Raw genomic sequence first — 21,048 nt, 5'->3', positions numbered from 1 at the left:
TTTTATATAATATCGAGGTCATTTCTGATGTGATGAAGAATAATTTAATGTATACAGAGGCTTCCAAATTAAATGCCTTAAAATAATGCACTCAATATTAGAATTGGGTAAAATATGATCTGCACAATTTTTAAAAAGATACAAATCTATTGTGAAAAGTTGCAGTGCGAAATAGGTTGTCAGTTAATACATGAGATATTTCCGCAATATGATTTAGGTTTTTTAAGTTAATAAATCGACGTATGCCAGGTAAATATTTGCTTGGCCTTCTTTGGCTGCACATACAATGATAATGTGTTTCGTTTACACGTAGTCTAAACTTTATTTATACTATATAAAATAAATTTGTTTCCATACTGGTTTTCAATACTGTACAACCCTTTGAAACAACTACCTCAGGCAGTTAAACAAGTAGCCTCTGTAAACAAATTTTCGTCTTAAAGAGGTTAATTTCTTCTACTTGTTTGATGCAGAACTCTTATACATGTAACTGTTGAAGAAAGGTTCTTGCATAATGGTTGTGACATTTAAGGTAGATTCTTGTAATGTTAGGCCTCATTTATAGAATATGTACAATTTCTCACCACGAATGTAGTTGCATATGATTGTATGAACTCGATGTACCTTAAGGTAACCCGTTCATTTATCCTTTTGATACAAAATAAATGCCCATAACCTTGCCAAAGAAATGAAAATGTTTTTGTGACAACAATGTTTCAGCGCTAGCCTTAACATGTTTATGTTACTTAAAGTGACGTGTAGGAGTGGTGCTACTTTAACATTTAAATGAACTGTGTGCGCGTGTCACTATCATCACAATCATATGTACTTGCATCTATTAGTACCTACTGTCATCGAAACTATCATAATGCCTAAAGACACAACGAATGTGATTGTTGCTTACGTTTAAAAATCAAATTCATGCAAAGTTTAGATGCTGTTTGGCCAAGTATTGGTTCAAAATATGAACTTGTATATAAAGGATGACCTACAATATCATTATTATTTACATGAAAGAATATATTTTATCTATGGTTCGAATTAGAACCGGTTGGAATTTGCAATGAAATGGATTCTTATACGTAATCAGGTTTACTCTGGATATCTGCGAAGAAAAGCCTGAGCATTATTCTACAAAATAATGTAATTGCAATAAAAACCGAGTAACAAGGCAGTTATGGTGCATTTAATTGTCCGTAAATGGTCAGTCAGTTTGCATTGGTTTGTGTAGCGGTCTGGTCAGCGTACTGAAGAATTGTTTTTCTTGAAATTATATTATTTTGCCAATAATTCAACTGCCACTCTCACTCTCGAAAAAAGTATCCATGCTCTCTGTTAAAAAAATAACAGACACTTATTATAGTTATTTTGCACTTGGTAAGCAAATTGTATTCGTCATCAAAAAGCTGACATTATTGGGCTGGTCGGCCTATTATCATGAATTCTAACCATATTTAAGATTACATTAGTCAATCTTGCGCAGGTCCATAAGCTTCCGAAACATTGATAAAGACTTTCGAAACTTTTTAAACACCATCTGCATAATTAAATATATGAACCTGCGAACTCAAACTTGTAACTTGTAACTTCACACGTTATTAAAGGTAGATAACACCCACAACTATTACATACCAGCATGTATGTATGTATGTATGCATGCATGAATGCACGCGCGCGTACGTATGTATGTATGTATGTATGTATGTATGTATGTATGTATGTGTGTGTGTAGGATTTAACAGCACGTCAGCACACTACTACCTATAAGTGTCAGATATAACGTGCTGAACTGACTACACAACAACGTTGAGAGATCGTATTATTAGTATTAGCATCAACACGAGATATTTCAATAGATAATTTGTTAACACACAAACATTGCGAGGACTTATCATGCGACATGTTTACACACCGACGTTGAGAGGACTGCAAAAATCAGGTGTGTATTCTCTTATTTTTAAAGCGATTAGTATGAATCTTAGAAAATTCATAAAGACATATTTTTTGCTATTAGCGATATCTTTAGCAAATCGTTTAAGTGACAATTGGTACACATTTCAAACAAGTCCCCCAACGTATGTCAGATAACATAGGGAAATATTGTTTTACACACTTTCTTTACCTATTATCATATCCATCCAATATTTCGACCCACCCAATATGACCAAAATTTATTACGATCTAACTTAACAAATCACACAGATTCCAATATTTAAATTTTTTCACATGTTACTCCACATACATTAGGAGGAAGCATTAGGAGGATATCCTCCTAATGTCGGTGGTCCTCCTAATGTTGCTGGAAAACATGGGGTTTTCCTCCTAATGTAGGCGATGCGTGAACACACACACACACACACACACACACACACACATATATATACTGTATTTCTTGCTATGATCACACTTCACCTGTTTAGATATCATACCTCCCACTTCCATCTTTATACCAGGCGTACAAAAAGGAATATATAGAAATTCTTCGATCATCATGTAATGTCCAAATATAAAAGAAGAAATGATTTATGTTTATGAGAATGAAAACAGTAAATCAACAGAAGCTGGGACTTACCTCGATGTGTCTGCCTGGCAAGTTTCACTGGCACACACACAGGACAGTCATGTCGAATATAGTTCTTCCAGTGTGTTAGGATTTGTCGTGATGATGCACAATGAGCCACTAGACAACAGAAAATACAAGAACAACAATTGTTGTCAAAAATACACTTTAGGGTATCATCTCAATGTATTAATAATTTGAGCTTTTGTAGTGGCCATCTCAAAATTAACTGGGATCTCACTGAATTATTTTCATCATCAGAAACATTCAACAAATTACATTTCTTCAAAACAATCCAAATGTAAAAGTGTCTTTAAAGTTTAATGATAAATGAAAATACATATTTAAATTTAATAAAGTATACAGACTACTTATCTCGCATACAAAACAAAAATGGTCATATTACTTGGACAGACAATTAATACCAAACAATGAGAGCAAGTCCTTGAAATCAAAGTATTTGTCAGCATTGTAATTACTTACAGCATTAAGAGTCTTCACTAAACAATCTGAAATTACCTTCACAGGATTTGCCGGCATCACAGGTGGTCAGGTGGTTCAGAACATTTTTCATAGTGCGACAATGTGGTAACCCACAAGCCTCCCCAGTGTTCTGTTCGAGCCTCAGACACTTGTGTGCATGAAGTATCAGCACTAACTGTTGTTGGATGAGCTTTCGTTTTTCTGGGTCAGCAGTTGGTGGCTGTATTCCTGTCATTGAAACACCACCATGTTGACCAGGCTGTGGAGTCTGAGGGAGAATCAGGAAAATAGACTCGTAAAAGCAAACAAGAGATGCCATTTTTGTAGAGCCTGCTATTTATTTAGCTTGAAAATAAAAAGAATTTACCATCTCATTCATAACAAGTAAAACCTATTAATCTATTTAATTATGCTGATACACAAGTACAAGTTTAGTGATTACAAAATGGACATTGTACTCTGCCATTTCTTATTTTTGATTAACTCAAAAAACTGTGCAGCCTCCTTTTGTGTTGACAACAGAGGTCAAAGCATCACTTGATATTATAAAAAGTATATAAGGGGAAAAAGGCAGTGATAGGCATATAAAGGCACCAAAAAAAAAAATGAATAAAATTCCATGATAAAATTTGCAGAGGATCTGGTAACGAGATAAACAAATGATTTGAATAATCAGAAAACATATTTTGCCGTATGTTATTAAGGATTGCTTTATCCACTGTTTCAAATATTTTTTAATCATTTCCATTTTATTGTCAAAATGCATCACCATTTTATCCAAATCCAACTAAAAATGTATGCCCAATAATGTAAATTCAGTCATCCACTGTAATTTTAACCTCTCATGAAATGTTTCTGCACTATACTTCTAATTTCCTTTCCAAACTGATCTTGTTTTGATGTCTGTTTGCAGTCCTGAAATCCTTGCAAAGAAGTTTAATACTTCAATAGAGGATTCCAAGAATTCATAACAGTCATCAAGAATTAATGCAGTATCATCTGCAATATGTGATAGTAAATATTATGTTTCCTTTAGCTTGATACCTTTTATATTCTCATTTGTCCATTATTTGTGTTGACGGTATTTCTGCACATAATAAGAGATATGGAGATATTGAACACCTTTCTACAACCTCTGGAAATTTGAAGAAAAAAAATCAGATATAATTGCCATTTTATAAAACAGCAGAAGAGATCCTACAGTATGAAGCTTTAGCCCAGTGCCTTACAAATGGTCCAAAATTAAAGAAAGTTAAAACATTATGAATACATTTTCATGAAATACAATCATTTTTTTTCAAAATCAATCTATAATAGTGTATCTTGAATAACTCATCTAATATCTATAATATATAATCCTTGTATTTAATCCGGTACATCTTCCTTGTACAAAACCAACTGGATGATCAAATATTATTTCATTCAAAAGGTATTATTTCGGCATAATATAATTTGTATGCAACATTAAACAAATAAATTGGAAACCAGTTCTTATGTTTACTTGTTTAGTTAATCCACCTTTGCTATACAAGTTATAATGCATTGTCTCAAAACAGTTGGGAACGATCCAGTTTCCCAAGTTTCTTTTTTGTTCTATCAACACATTCCCCAATGATAATCCAAAAAACGTCAAGAATTCAACTGTGAAACCATCTGATCCTATGCTCTTGCAATTTTTCATAGTTTGCACTCTAAATCCCAATTTTATGAATCTAATTCTGGATCTTAAGCCAAGTTCAAATTATCATATGATATTATACTTATTTTCACATTCATGTATGACGTCATTTATATTATTGTTCAAATTCTGGACAATCATTATTTGGCCTATACATTCATTAATTAAAGAGAAGTTCCATGTTTCTAATGCAATCAGAGTGCCATCAGCAGGTTTATCCACAGGAGCTTGAAAGTCGAGGACTGTTTCACTGAAGAAAAACAACTGCAATACCACTACTAAAATAACAACAACAATATGGTTTTATTTTAATACATTATACATGCACTGTTGTGTCACCAGTAACCAAGTCTCTTTAGACTGCTAATGCTCTTTCACTGTGAAATATTTAGTAAGAATTAATCGAAAATTAAGGCAGTTGATAACTGTTACAATTGTTACTGTTTGTTACAGCTATATAAATTTTCAGTGTCAGTACAATACACTTTTTAATTTCGTGCTCAGCTTAACAGAATCAATGGAAAGATTACACTTCTTTCCTACAGTAATTTATTTAATTAACTTCATTCCCATTTAAAATCAACCAATCTTTTAAGAGGGTGGAAGAAGAAGCATATGACAATATTCTGCTCACTTTAAGATTTCATCTTCAAAACCACATCATACTACATTCACTTTTTCTTAAACATTAAGAAACTTCTCCACAGTGGGCTTTTTAAAATATAATCCACAAGTTCCTGACCTTCCTCCTCCACCTTAATAAATTATGTTACAGTTCTTGGTTCTAAACATACACGGCCCTTTGTGCTGGGGTGCCATGGCATTATTCCTTCCAGTTATGATACCATGTAAAATAAAGGTAGTATGTTCCAGGGTTGTCTTGTCTTTTTGCCTATGGGAATGTCTTCTTCCAGGATTCCTTGAATCCCTGTTTCTTGGGGTTTTCTAGTTTCTTTATAAAAACCAGATGCATCTACTAATTTGTGTTGGTAAGTCTCATTCATGATATAATGTCAATATTTTTAATGATATAAGATGATAAAACAATAGTTCATATTTCTAACAAAAATCTTCCCAACTTGCACTTTTTTTCTAATACAGTACACAATCAGATGAAAGTGCTCCAAGCACTGTGTAAGGAATTTTAAAATGATGGACTAAAACTGTGTTGAGTCTATCAAAAGAGGTATCACAGCATAAGCATGACTTCTGTAATTTTTCTTTTGATCAAATGATCATTAGACACCAACAATTCATTAACAGATGCCTTGATCTCCTTGTCTACTTAGATCTAATCTATCTTACAGTGTCCAAAATCTCCAAGTCCCCAAAAATTTCAGATACCGGTTGCATATTTTGATGTTTGAGCTATCCATTTTCAATGAATGAAGATAAATTCCTAATGTACAATGTCACTCAACTGTGTGCAATAAAAAAAGTTTATGGATATGAACAAAAATGAACTTGGGTTTTGATGCAGTAAAGTGTTCCTACTGGTGATTAATTGTAACCTTTATCAATTTAACACCCTTTATTTTGCGTCTGAGGGAAAAATCCTTCAAAAATATCTTTGATATGCCTGCACAGGTAGACCCTTTTGCCAAAGCCCAAGAAGACACCCAAAATGTGGTCTTGAGAGACAATAAATCAGGTATTCAGCCTAAAGACCAGAGACCGCGATAAATATGGTGTTAAAAAATATGGACTTTTCATACTGGATAAGGGTGCAAATCCTAAGGCCAAACCATCTTAAACATGTCAGAGGTGGGGCACATCTTACCTAATTGTCTGAAACAAAAGGGGTATATCCAAAGGGTGGCAGTTACTACTGAAATCAGATGCTTATCAGGAGGTGACACACATACAAATTTTCCACATGATAAATCAAAACTACTAACCCAGATATGGTATTCGAGTCCATGGTGTGTGTACAGATCAATCATGATGGCATTCATCTGATAAGGACTTTTTCTAGACATAAGTTGACTGACAGCTAGTAGTACCACCAAGGATTAAGAATTAATTGCCTTGCATGACTGAGTATACAAGCATCATGGTAAAGCAGAGGCTCAATTTACCATGATGAACACGAGCTGAATGAAAACCCAAAGCAGACACCACCACTGAAATTCTCCTAGAGTGTCCCATGAATGTGGAAAAAGGAGCAGAAATGTGTATTTCTGAGTTACCTGAAGGTCAGCGTTGACAATTCACAGAGATTTTGATTAGATATCCAGATGTATTTATAGACGGACCAGGGTATTTGATTAACAAAACATGAAATAAACTTAAGAACCTTAGAATTAAATGATATATCCCAATACCCATTAATGTATGCAGAGGTCTCGGAAATGCTTGATAACACATATTTTGATGCCAATTTTTTTTAAATCTGGGACACAGAAAATCATTGAGGCAACATTCAAAGACTTGCCATTCCTGCTTCAACCACCTGCTTAGTGTGAAAATGTGTTGATCAGCTAGCTGTGCTGATATTTACAATGACAGAATTCAGTGGCTGAAAGACCTCTTGATGCACATATGTTGCCATTAGAAGAGTACATCAAAAGTACATGATGCAATAACTGGGTGGCAAGTTCAAAGGCTCTGACTGGCAGCTGGGTGGGAACATGTATTTATATTTACAGTGATTGAATTCAGAGGCAGAACGACCCAGAGATGTACATTTGGACATTTATAAGAGTACATCAAATAAACAACTTTAGCGTTCATTATTGTGGTCATTTCCAAAAGTAGCAGAATAAGCAGTGCATACGACCATGAAATCAAGACATGTTGAGACTTAAACAAAATACCATTCGCAAATTTGGATAAATATTTTGGGGTTAAATGGCAAACTTCCGAAGATTGTAATGAGATTCAGAAGAGTGCTAAAGTTGCTAGAATTAACAGTTTGAATGGGACAGTGGCTAAGTGTAAGAAAGTGTGTGATGCCTAGCTTAGTAATTGGAATAAGTTCTTACTTGGATTGACAAAATTCAGTCTCACTCTGATGGACAAACAAGAGCTATGTCAGTGTTATAAAAATGTAGAAATTGAACTCAATGGCGACCAACAGTTCTTCTAACTTTCATAGTTTCTGGGGAGGGAACTGCAAATTGTGCTGGTGGGACTCCTATTTTTACCCAAATGTGAGTCCTGGACTCCTAGTTTTTAAATCCTAGCGAGACGTCTGATATGGAAGGCAATTAATAAGGAAGTAAGTAAAATGTTAGACCTACCAGTGAATAAACCTTTAAACTGTATTCATCCCTTATGGAATTGGTCAGAAAAAAAGATGGAACAAAGTGTTTTTCCAAAGAATTTTGTCAACTGAATACACTCGAATGTTTGGTGTGGGATGTTTGTTTTCTAAATTTCCAGGACACCAATATATTTCAAAGATATATCTCACCATATATATTTTCTGGTATCCATCACTGATTATGCTGCATTAACCACATTGACATCAGTTTGGTCAATGTAGGTACAATGTTATGAACACACATAGTATTCGGAAAAGCATATTATGGCTTTAATCACATTTTAATAGAAACAAGGCCTAACCTTACTGCATAATTAGCTAATATTGTCAGATGGGTATGCTGCATGGCATGTTAAAAGTTAACAAAAGCAGATAACAAATGGAATGCAGTCAACTTTGTAGGAGTGATCCACTTTACTGAAAGTTTCTATTTCTCTGAGCCATATGTTGTGCTGCAAGTATGGCATGCAATCTGTTGTGCTAAACAGCAAGCTAGAAGGGGGGAGAAGGTAGTATGTGATCACCTAAATGCTGGCTTCAGAATATCCTCCAAGTAAGAATGATTAAAATATGCCACTGGTTTAAGTTTATAAAAAGTCTCTATCGTTATGGAACTGAAATGTCCTTTGAAAGTAGTGACAATCCATCATGTAAGATAGCGACAAGCTAAATATTATCATTGAAGGCAGGAAAGACATTTTCTACCCTTCTTTTTCCATTCACAGATTTTAAGAGAGAAATTAAAAGGACAAATAAACATAGTTTCATCATCCTCAGCACAGGTTTCGCTGATACTGGGAAACTATTTGGAGTGGGGACACTGAAAGTAACTGATTTGTTTGCTAGACATTCCAGATGACAAGGACAAAAATGGATTCAAAACTCCCATCAAATCCGAGATGGACTGTGTCAATTGAAGGATGTTCCATCTTCTCACAGATGACAAGGTGAGTAAAAACAGTCTTGGTTGTGAGTCCTGAAAGCAATCCTCACTCAATGGTTCATAACTGATTTTGATTAAAAGCAACAAAGCACAAGATACATTCCATCTGAGCATAAGATGGAGGGACACAGGTTTCAGAATTACAAAATAATGAGATCAACAAGTTACGAATCCAATCTGATTGCCATTCCATGAGAGAATTAACGTGTAGTTGGAGATGGCAGTGCTCTAGCCTCTGACAGTCGATACTGAGCACCTTTATTTCTTGGGAAAAAAGTAAGAGGAAATTAGCAATGGAGCTCAGAGAGGGACAGATAGGATCAATGTTTTTCTCACTGCAGTAGATTCCTTACATGGCATTATAGACTTGGATGTAAACTCTTTCCTGGTCTGAACAATGCAATTGGCAATAATCGATAGATCACTGGATCTATTGAGGGCTAATGAGTAGGGCAGAGACCACGTTTACCAACGGAAGATCCATCCTGTGAGGTTGAGACCTTGGTTCATCTAACAGGTCTAGAAGATCTTAAACCATGATCACTGTGGTCATAGCAGAGCTATGAGAATGTTATCAGCAGTGCAAGGTCTGACTTTAATCAAATATCAAGTAGCAATTGGAATGGTGGGAATGCATACACTGACCAAACTCTTTGGTCCAAGATTAGAGAAACATAAAAGTGAAATTTGCTGTTGAGCTCTGTTGCAAACAAGTCCACATGAGGCTTTCTGCAATGTGAAGAGGGAACCTGTTATGGAGCAGTGTAGAGACCATTCCATGTGCACCATTTTGCCTGTCATGGACAGACTGTCTGCTAATATATTCTTCTTCGCCAGAATGTGGCAAACTAAGAGGGTGATGTTCTCTGAGGTTTTTCAGCAGTCATTCCTGATCTTGACATAAAGATAAAGGGCATGTGTGCCTTCTTGATGTTGGAGAAATGCTACAATGGTGTGACCATGACACATAAATCCCCCAATCTGCTGATACATCCTTGGAAAGCTAACATTAAGGATGTCATTTCTAGATTGAACATGTGGTGGGCAATGATCCTGGAGAATTAAAAGCTATTCTAATTGAGTGCCCCAACTGGAATCTGATGCATCAGTGAAAAGACAAGAGTGGGAGTCAGGTGCATGCATGGGGACCCCACTCAAGAACCTGTCACCGATTCATCTATACAACTTGTGATGAAAATCTAGTCCTTGTGGAATCAGAACTGATACAAAATCCCTAGCTGGTTTCTAACTTGCAAGAAGGAGATTGTGCAGAGGGAGCATATGCAGACCTCTTAAGGGAAACGGATCTGCAGCGTATTTCATGGTTCCAAAGGTATAAGTAAAGGCAAGGTGACAAAGATGTCCTGCTTGTAACGCCTTTAAATTGTCAGGATTTATTCTATCTGGTCCTAAGAAACCTGGACAAAGTTCGGGCTTGTGATTAGGTTCATCCATACATAATGGCAGAAGAAAGAATTGGAAAATCCAGTGTCCAGGAACGCAATAGACTTTTTTCAGAACTCTATCGACTGACCTATCCAGTAAAAAAGTGTGCACCTCTTCCTATAATTTCACCAGACTGAATTATTGAAAATTGACAGAGGAGATTGTTCCCAAAAGGCCTACACAAGCACCTACATCTGAACGATGAATGCATGGAGGAAATGTTTGGAATCCTTAGGACTACCCCCATCTTCTTAGGAAAGGAATGAGGGTGAGGGTACTTCCTCCTTGGGGTTCTTCAGTTGCTGCACATTTATTATGACTGTCAAGGAGGATGTTTATATTGAGATTGTAGACTGGATTGAGGCTACGTCTATTGAAATAACTTTGCAAATGGCCACTGAGGTTGAATCGCATTACCACACTTCTTAGACAACTGTGTTGGGCCTGAAGCAGATGTAAGGACTCTGTTGTGTACTGATGAGCCTTTATACCTTATAAAGCCATGGTAGGAATTAATCCTCTGAAGACAGTCTTGAGATCACAGAATTGTGTATTTAATGTTGATGCTTTATATATGAATGAAAATTTACCCATGTTCCATTATCCCATATAGCATTACCCAGTAGTGGTCTATTTGCATATTTAGCAATCTGAATTTAGTGCATGAGCAAAGACCTTGCAAGGAGAAAACTGACTGCCTTAAGATCTTCAGCTGTAAATTAAGTGAAATATAAAACTGTATTCTTTTCACTATCCATTTTAGTGATAAAACTTTGTATATATTGATGTTACAGTATTTTATTTTATTTTGAAATTTCACAGACAGTCAGACATATGTCTTATATTGCCATGCTATTAGAGGGACCAAAGTCGGTTTCAAGTTAGCCATTGAATACTTGAACAGATGGATTGAATTCATTTATATGTTGCATTTATTAAAGTATGAGAAAATGTTCAAGTTCTTTTATTTCAGTGAGATTATTCTTAGTTCTGATGAAATGATTCTATACGTGAGGAAGCAAATTCATGAGTGTGCATGCATAAAATATATCAGTGCATTCATGCTTGATCAAATCTCATGTACTATAGATATTACATTTTTAGCTGATTTCTGGATGTGGAGTCAAAGAATTATGTCGGGTTTCATATAACCCACACACTGCTGCAGATGGTGATCTTGGCCTGCTGGACAATAATGGCTTTCTTGCAATGTGTGACCAAACATTCGGGACCAAAGCCCTGGAATGAATAAAGGTGCCCTTGAGGGATCCTTTCGCAGTGAGGGAGGGGTGGGCCATGAGCGGTGGCTCCTTGACCATTGGACAAGATGTATGGAACTGGAAATACTTCATGATTTTCAACAGTTTGCCACGAGTTACATATGTGCCATTGTTTAACAGTTATTCACAATCACTATACAAGTCAAATCAATATATTCAGTATCACTATACGAGTGAAAATCATGGATACATGTATATATCCTAGTTGTGAACTGGTGGATGAAATGTTATTCATATTTTTGTACACATTCTATGCCGTGAACACCCTTGGTGACAGAATTACACCTTATTCATAGTTGTACAAATTCTATGCTGTGAACACCCTTGGTGACAGAATTATACCTTATTCACATCTGTACAAATTCTATGCTGTGAACACCCTTGGTGACAGAATTATACCTTATTCACATCTGTACAAATTCTATGCTGTGAACACCCTTGGTGACAGAATTATACCTTATTCATAGTTGTACAAATCTTATAATTTGATGCCCTTGGTGACTGATGAAACATTGGTCATTTTTGTGTTCAGCTTCTAAACATTGATCATCAATGGTGATTGATCCAGATATCAATTTATTTCTTTGAAAGCTCCATACATTGAATCCTGTTTGATTACTTTTTAAAGATACATGTTCTGATTAGTTCCAGTTAGAAAAATATAATTTTCTTATAACAGTTGTTAAACTTTGTGTGAATCATTCTGTTAAATACATTGCTGGAGTTAATGTGCATGAGTTTGGTGACAGATGTGATTCATCATTCAATCACATTACAAATACAAATCTAATTCAGAAAACTGCTTTCAGTGTGATTGCTAAAATCCAATCCCACAACCTCCAGCATGAGCTGCATTTAAAGAAATTTCCTACAGCATCCTGAATGAAGCAGCTGGGAAGAAATCAGCATGTGACTACCAGCTAGACTTTCGATACAATATCAATTACATTTAAACACTCTTACACCCAAATTAAGGCACCATTTATTTGCCAGTCAATCATAGATGTTTATATAACAACTCAATAAAACAAGTCTTCTTTTGAAGCAAATCGAAGTAGCCTTCAAACGGGCAGTCCATTGCATTAGATAATTGCAGTGATAAGGATTGATTGTCAATTACTAATGTCACACTGGCTTCACGCTTGTTTACTTAAGTCAAGCCTTTAGTTATTGTGCATACTGGCCACAGTTCACCAACATATTAAAAGAGGGAGTGTCCTGGGGGAAAAAGAGGTGCACCACATGGATGCATTACAGATAGAAACGGTGCATCCTTTGAGAATTTCACATGTATTTGACCTGGAAGCTCAAGTCCCTACAAGCCTCAGTATACTTGTATTATATATGTGATCATCCTTGAAAATCACTAGTTATTTTTTACAATATAAAATGAAGTTTCGAAACAGATATTGAAAGAAATATAATTAAGTTTATGCTATATGTACATATAAATATCACAACGTCTAAGTCTACTTATTTTTAACCTGAAATAAAGACAAATAAAACCTTGCCATGCTTTATGGAACCTACAGCAGCATTTCAAAGGTAGCTGACAGGAAACTGGAAAAGTACAGACTAAACATGTTAAGTATCATTCAAGCAAAAATCGAATAGTATCTAAAAATCAAGCACAACAAAAAGCATTTAAATTCAACACAACAGAGAAGAAACTCCTTACAAATTAATGATACTTACTGCCATGTTTTGAAGAAATAGTATGTGGACTAAAGTCTTCTTCCTCTGAGAGAGGTAAAACAAAGACGACATATCTGGTACTTCACATCTTACTTCAGCAAAGATATTGCTGAAATGTAAATCAAAGGTATGGATCTCTGTTTTGAATAAATTGTACATGCACCAAAAAATTTCCTCTGAGAGATTTAAAACATTATAGATCTGGTATTTCACATCATATTTCAGAAAAGAAAAATTTGAGAAATAAAAAAAATTTGTGCCTTATTATACATAGGATCATGATCTAATTGTATTTATGGTCTATGATAGATATAGTAATTTTTAATTTAAATAAATGTTGTGCGAAAGTTATGTATTGTGTGTGTGTGTGTGTGTGTACATAATCTGGATGTTTTTTATTTATGTAACAAATTTGTCCGTGAAAGCAAAAGGGAAAATAAATGTGTAATTATTTTCGTTAAAAATATGCAAAGATATTGTGCAAATGTGGAAGTAGCAATAAATAATATTTTAAAATCGGCATATAAGCCTTGTGTTTGTAATATTAAAAACATTAAATTAAATAAAAATTTAAATACTAATAATGGTACCTTTATTGGTTTTTAATAAGTTTATTAATTTAGTTAAACTAGGTTAACAGTAGCTGTTTGTCAATGTTCATTTTTTTTCATCATTATTTTTCATCATCAGATTTATAATCAGATTGATTAATGTTGTATGTAACTGATTGCTAATGTATATATTAATTAACATAATATCCCTGCATGTTATAAAATAAGATATAATATGGGCAATAAACTAAACTGGCACAAAGAAAAAGCTCAGCTCTTACTATTTATTTTTGCTGCACAAAACTCTGAAAGAAGGCATTTCATACCCAAAAAAATGTTGCCAGGATTGGGCCAAAAAGTAATAACAAAAGCCCTGAACTAAGTAATGCGGATTAAAACATGTCAACAGGTTGCCCCCCACACACACACACACACACAACGCATAGTTCTCTGCTTCTCACCCCCTTCATGCTTACATATAAACCTTGGATTGGCTTTATGGATAGTTAAGGAGTCAACGTCACTTGGCTAAAATATCATATTTTTAATCCCTGGAGCCTTGATGAGGGGTCCTTTCCACCAAAAGCTGTCACTACTTATTTGGGAGTCAGTCTCTCATATTGGCATTTGGATAGTTTAATGTGTCAACATCACTTGGTGAAAACAAAATAATGTCAGCCTCAGATTCTGAAACGTAGCATTGGATGGGGCCCCTACCCCAAAATTGTCACCATTTTCTTTTGTGGGGGGTCAGCACCCCCCTTTCTGCTGCTTACTATCATATCTTTAAATAATACCAAACCATTTTCCCACGCTACCGCATGACATGGCCATGATCGCGCCGCTTCATATGCAAGTTCAAGAAGCATTGGCCAACTAAAACTAAGTTATACACAAGTGCAATAATTTTCCTTTAACAACGAGCTAAACATCTGTACCAAATTTAATAGAAGAGTCCTACCTTAACTAATACTAGTTAAATTGTATGCAACAAATCGAGCCCTTGTTCCCCCTCCCCACCCAGGGCCACTGGTGCCTCAAAACACACTTTTGATTCTCAAAACCCCACAAACACTGTCAAATAATATGGCAGGTATGGTACAAAGAGACTTGTTTTGATCTCAGGGTATAATCTTAATTTCCAAAAGCAAAAGTTATCCCCACCTTGCTTGAGCATAGTCCATACACTTTGTAAACTAAAATTAATGTCTGGCAACTTAAACTTTTCGATCACTTCTATACAAAATCTCTCAAACTTAATGACTTCCCATGATTTTTCAAGGCCTTCAAATGAGGTGTTCATTTTTCAATGACCCTTAATGACCGAGCGGACCACCTAACGACCCTACTGAGTATGTGACAACTTGGTTGACATAGTCCGACAATGTAAGACCTCGACACTGATATCTCTATCAGGGTCGAGATCTTACATTGTAGGACGAATTGTAGGACACACACCAACCACCGATTACCTAACACAACCCTTTAAACTGTAGCCATTAGCAGTACATCCGGATTCCCAGAACACAACCAAATTACCTTTTAAACGTTTCCTGTTGATATTTCCTTTTGAAAACATAATAATTGCTAAAACTTCTAAGTATCTTAAAGTGCAAATACATTATGTTACTTTTTGGGCGACAACTTGGAATAAGCCAATTCTGGAGATAATACAACATCAACTTGGAATTCCAAATTATTGTGCTCTTTCAAGAAATTGCATTGTCTGGTTTTCTGAAAGTTCAGAGTATTCGACTTAAGCAGAATGATTTTCCAGAGATTTTCGTGTATGTGTGTGTGTTTGTGTACTTTGCATTACTTTAAGTATAAGTTTTACAAAAAGAAATTCTTAGTACACATTTGTTTTCAAAGATGTATTTATTTAGTACTTTATGGAATATATTTTAAAAATATTGTACTTGAAATATGATTTTAAACATTATTATATTCAATGCAATATTATATTTAAATTTTGATTTATTTATTTATTATTCTTGATTTATTTACTTATTTATTGATTTACATATTTATTTAATAATTTACTTACTCAGTTATATTTAATATTTAATAGTATTTGCATGGTATTATATTTCTAATAAATTTTGTGTATGTTACTAGAAAAGACTGGGTCGAAACATTTTGTTAAAGAATATTGCACAACGCTATTTGTTAATGAATTGTATTTTGCTAAAGAAAGCTGAAGAAATGATGTGAAAGGTACTGAAGGTGGAGGTGAAAAAGATAAAAGATAACTGGGCTAAAAAAAAAGACAAAGAAAACAGAAAGAAAAAAAAGAGGAGTCTGACAGACTGAATAAAATTTGCATTCTTCCTAAATAACTTTGAAAGGGATTAAACTTTAGCGTAGTTGTGCTTATTACCAGCCGTCATATTTAAAAAATGATAATTTAATATAGTGCCATGCCATTCATCCTTGCAATTTTTTCAGACTCAGTTGTATATTTATAATTAGTATTCTTGTAATTAATGGGACAAATAAACAATGTCATACAATTTTTCAGAAAACATTTTTACACTAATGCTGTGATATTTTATTATCCATTTAAACTGGTACTTTACATTATTATTTCTGTAATAACTCACAAACACAAAGTTTAAGAAAGATGTCATGTGACCTTTTAAGTACTGAATACTTTAATTTAGATTCAATTGTTAGAAAATATATTTTACAATTATCCTGTGTGGTTACAGGGCAATACAATTGGATCTTTATCACATATTTGTATCTCCATGTAAATAAGATTATTTGAAAAGTGAGTGTAAGGGAGGGTTTCCTTTACGTCCGTGTTTGACAAGTATAATGTCAAAGCGTTCGTCGTTTGCGCCATTCAACATTGAATAAACGAGGATAGCAATATAGTTGTTCAACAAACTGAAGGAATTTTGGAACTGAATCATGGATGCAGCCTATATGTTCGAAAGGCTTGAGAAGCAATGGAAGAATCCAGGTAGTCTAGAGTTTGTGAGAAGCCTGAAAGTAGCCAGTGATCTGGTACACTATATAATAGAGGAAGAAGTAGAAACGTTAAGAGGTTTAATTCAACCTTCATATGTGAGAGTTGGAACTTTGACGCAGGTACTTGATGGTGTCATCAAAGTTAGGTGCTTTCTAAAAGACAGATTGCATCGCAGTAGTCCTTTGGGAAGTGCGGGCTGGATCAGCTATAGAAAGGAGAAAAAAATCGCGAGAACACTGCTGGAATAAGAGGTGAAAAAGACTAAAAATACAGTGATTATTCTGTTGTTGTTTCAGCGCATTAATAAAATCAACATCAAGATCAAAATCGAGTTTGTTGTTTTTATCACATTGTTTATAACCAGATATTTTTTTTTTATTATATCGCTTTGACATTCGTCAAGGCCTCGACGATAGAGGTCATCATTGATTGACGAGTCCATGACGATTCGTCTTAACTGAGATATTTTTCTAACTCGAGACACTGCAAGATAAACCAAGTTCGACCATTCGATACGATCATCAACGATCCAAAAAACCGTATCAGTAATAGTGAATCCCTGTGATGAATGAATCGTCATCGCGTATCCAAGCGTCCACGGGGATTTATCAGCACGTAGAGCATCTTCAACAACATCAACATCAACTGCAACAATATCATTCAATACAAGATTCTGTTTCCTTGACTCGGTGTGTCCTGGTATATCAACGTCGATATTTTGCCGTCGCGTATCTGCTGGTCGATAACATAACGGAACTGACAACGTTGGAAACTTTTCTCGTTGTAACTGAAACAACTCCCTCTGAAGTGTATCAGGAACTATCTTTCTACTTGCAACTATCAAATCGTTTGGTCGCCACGTTTGCAGAAAGTCTTTCATGGGTGTTTCTGAAATTATCTAGCGCATTACTTCACACTGTATTTTATTCGGTTGTAGCCTGATTAACTTTTTAAATTCCTTCAACGTTGCATCAAGTGCTCTATGATCATTAGATACTTCTTCGAAGTGGTCAACGAAATTTTTCAGCCATCCATGTGGAGATGGTCCAGGTACGGGTGGTGGTTGACCGTGATCGCCGCACATTATCACAGCAGTATTTCTTGTTAACAACCAATCAAGAAATGTTTTTAATGTTTCTAGCGGTACAGTGCATATTTCATCCCATATTATAATCCTTGGAATGTATTTCTCGCCCATCCTTAAAGATGTCCATGTATCGCCCTTCCATCGGAAAAAGCTGTGATAAGTACAGGAATTAACACCGCGTTGTTTCATCTCTCGCGCTAGTCTATGTGTAGGTGTTAGCACAATCATATCTGAATTCTGAAATAGTTCGATAGCTCGAGCGGTTTTACCAGAACCGCCAGGTCCATTTAGATAAACCGTTTTGTGTCTAGTTATTGGATCGTATACCGATGGTAACAACGAAGTTGTCAACGTTTGATACTTTTTACAGTAAATATCTTTAACCGCAACATCAGCGGATTCGGAATAATCGAGCATATATTCCTTTTTTATTCTCCACGAACCCCACGAAGCATAAGTGCCTATGTTTAATCCTTCTAACAGTATTGAATGTTTTTAACTTATATAAAACGAATCAGTAGCAACTCTGACGGCGAGCGTAGAAACCGTTTTTATCATCGATATTAGATTTATTGAAACATACGCGAGCATCGATGATCTTAAATGAGTATACTGAGGTGACTCACCGTCCATGTAGCTCACAATTGTACCTAGTTTATTTCCATTTGACAAGAAAACTGTTTCTCGACTTATAAACGTGTTCTTGTTCGTTGTATCAGCGATTATAAAATCTAACTCAGCATCGTCCATGATCAATCTTGTACAATGTCGTCTGTGATCATATGCTCCTCCTTGTGTAAATTTGCCAATTATTTTTCTACCACGATCCTTCGAATCGGTTTCGTCCGAATGTGATAACCAAACCTCGGTTTGTTTTCGATATGATATAATTGCTTCACTTACAATCAACCGTGTTAATATCGCACAATTAAGCATATACCGTAATAGTACTATTGGTGTCCACATTTTTTCTGAAAAATATTTTCCAAACCAAACATAACAAATTGGATGAAGTCCTTTAGACATTTCGAATGACTCGATACGAGCAAATCCAGTTAGGTCAAAATCTGGTAATGGTCCATTTATCGATACTCGCGTCATTTCGTGCGTCGGATGACCGAATCGCTCAAAATACACAGAACAATCTCCGTATCCAATAAAACTTCCGGGATAACACGCAACCATATCAACTGAAATAACATCTCTGTGGTCGTATTTAGCATTCCACAATCCGCCGTGTCCATATTCGACACAACTGGATACTGTCATTGAGAAAATCAAACCGAGTTGGTTTCCACGAATTTTTCTTTCTAGCAAAATGAGCCGCAACTGACGGAACAGTAAAACAGTTGCTTAATAGTTCGTCAGTGTCATCAGTATATTGCAGTGCAAGATTTTTCATTTTCTCGTGAAGAGGATTTGTTCGATAAATAACGCCATTTGGTCTCACAAACTGATCAAATTGATTTTTTTCTTCCACGCAAGACTGAAATAACCATACTGACACAGGATCGTTTTTACTTATTTCGTTAATAAAATCAAACATACATCCATCAGAATTATCTATGGAATAACATTTAACAGTTCTATCTCATGGAAATATTGTTACTGTGTTAGTCCACGCGTGTGCGTTATGATCAATAATTTCAATCGAAGCTCCTTTTGATCTATATTTTGATTCGTACAAAATCTCTCCTGTTGTCGTCGCTACGGTTATTGGAAATTTTAATTTTTTTCCTAACTCAGCGACATCTCTAATAGACGCACCGGTATCTTTAACCATTTCTCCCCACGTGTTTATTATTATACATCTTTTATCCGTTAGACCGTTTCCACAAGTCGAAACGGTAAAATGTTCTGTTACTCGTTCAGCTACACAATTTAGTTTTGAAAATTCATCGGCACTAGTTTATCAACGCTAGGTTTTTCATTTATCACATAGATTCCATAAATAACCGCGGTCACAGGATATGCTCGTTCATAATACGGTTTGTCAATGCCAGTCAATAGACCTGGTTTGGAATCTTTACTTAGTACGACAGTTTTTTTATTACCGTGGATAGGATCATATTTGTCACGGATAATCCAATCATTAGTTTCTGTCAACATGACGAATTTTATTCTGAAAAGATACTTGCGATTATCAAGATAGTTAATGATAATTGCTGTTCGTTTGTCGTTCATCATAGCGTTAATGATATTTTTGTTGCGTGTAATCTTCAACGTTGACCAGACATGAGATGCACCATCTGTGTGAAATTCTTTCTTGGCGTCGTGAATTTTATTAATTAAACCCTTGTTTTTTGGATCAACCAAATCTCGTATCGGCACGTCAGGAGATATTCTGTCAAGAATAAATCTATCTCCGCTCGAGGGCTTTATTCGGGATAATCTATCGAATTCGTTCATATTATGTTTCAAACAAATATTTAAATTAAAATATTATGTATACAATGTCTCAATGCAGATGGCTCATGGTGGGTTCATTGACTCGTTGTAATAAATCCTGTAAAATGGAATTCTGCGGACAACACATGCAGTGCGTTAACCGTGGAAGCTTAGGACCAATACCGTGTCTGCGATGTGGTGCTGGAGTGCGAGGAAAAACAGAATTATGTGGAAAGTGTGGTGGTAAACGATACAGAGAGCTTAAAAGATATTATGACAAAAAAAAATAATAATAGTGAAAATGCTATAAAATCCGTGGAGGATTATCTAAGTTTTCAGACAAACAATGATTTAAACGAATAATATTATCATATATGGAGCAAAATGAACTTGTCCAACATCCTACAATAACAAACTATGAATCAAATATTAATGGTATGATAAGACACTGTCAGAAAAAAGTACCAGTTGGTTATATTAATAATTTGGGTTATCTATTGTTTTCTGTTGGGAAGAAAACTTATCTCTGTCATAGATTTATTTTCGAGTGTCACAAGGGGTTGATCAAAGACGGTCTTGTAATTGATCATGTCAATGGGGTGAAAATTGATAATAATTTATCCAATCTTCGAGCTGTTACACAGAGCGAGAACTTAACACATGGTAATACTGGAAGATGTAAAACAATTGCAAGG

General features: G+C 35.2%; 1 protein-coding gene across 1 annotated transcript in view; it reads right to left on the bottom strand.

Annotated features, from left to right (window-relative positions):
• LOC149772608 (uncharacterized) overlaps positions 1–15,533 on the bottom strand; it is a 32,286-nt gene extending 16,753 nt beyond the window's left edge. The window contains exons 1-4 of the mRNA XM_089947563.1: positions 15,441–15,533; positions 13,351–13,459; positions 3,080–3,311; positions 2,573–2,680 (exon numbers count right to left, since the gene is read on the bottom strand). Of these exons, the coding sequence (XP_089803689.1) occupies positions 2,573–2,680; positions 3,080–3,311; positions 13,351–13,459; positions 15,441–15,523 (532 nt within the window). The 5' untranslated portion in view covers positions 15,524–15,533. The remainder of the gene's footprint in view (positions 1–2,572; positions 2,681–3,079; positions 3,312–13,350; positions 13,460–15,440) is intronic.
• Positions 15,534–21,048: the final 5,515 nt, after the last annotated feature.

The sequence above is a fragment of the Sinohyriopsis cumingii genome, unplaced genomic scaffold (genome assembly GCF_028554795.1).
Source record: "Sinohyriopsis cumingii isolate HCF-2022 unplaced genomic scaffold, ASM2855479v2 utg001339l, whole genome shotgun sequence".
NCBI classification, from domain to species: Eukaryota; Metazoa; Mollusca; class Bivalvia; order Unionida; family Unionidae; genus Sinohyriopsis; species Sinohyriopsis cumingii.
The sequence above is the reverse complement of the archived record's forward strand: the minus strand, read 5'-3'. Positions and strand labels throughout refer to the sequence as shown.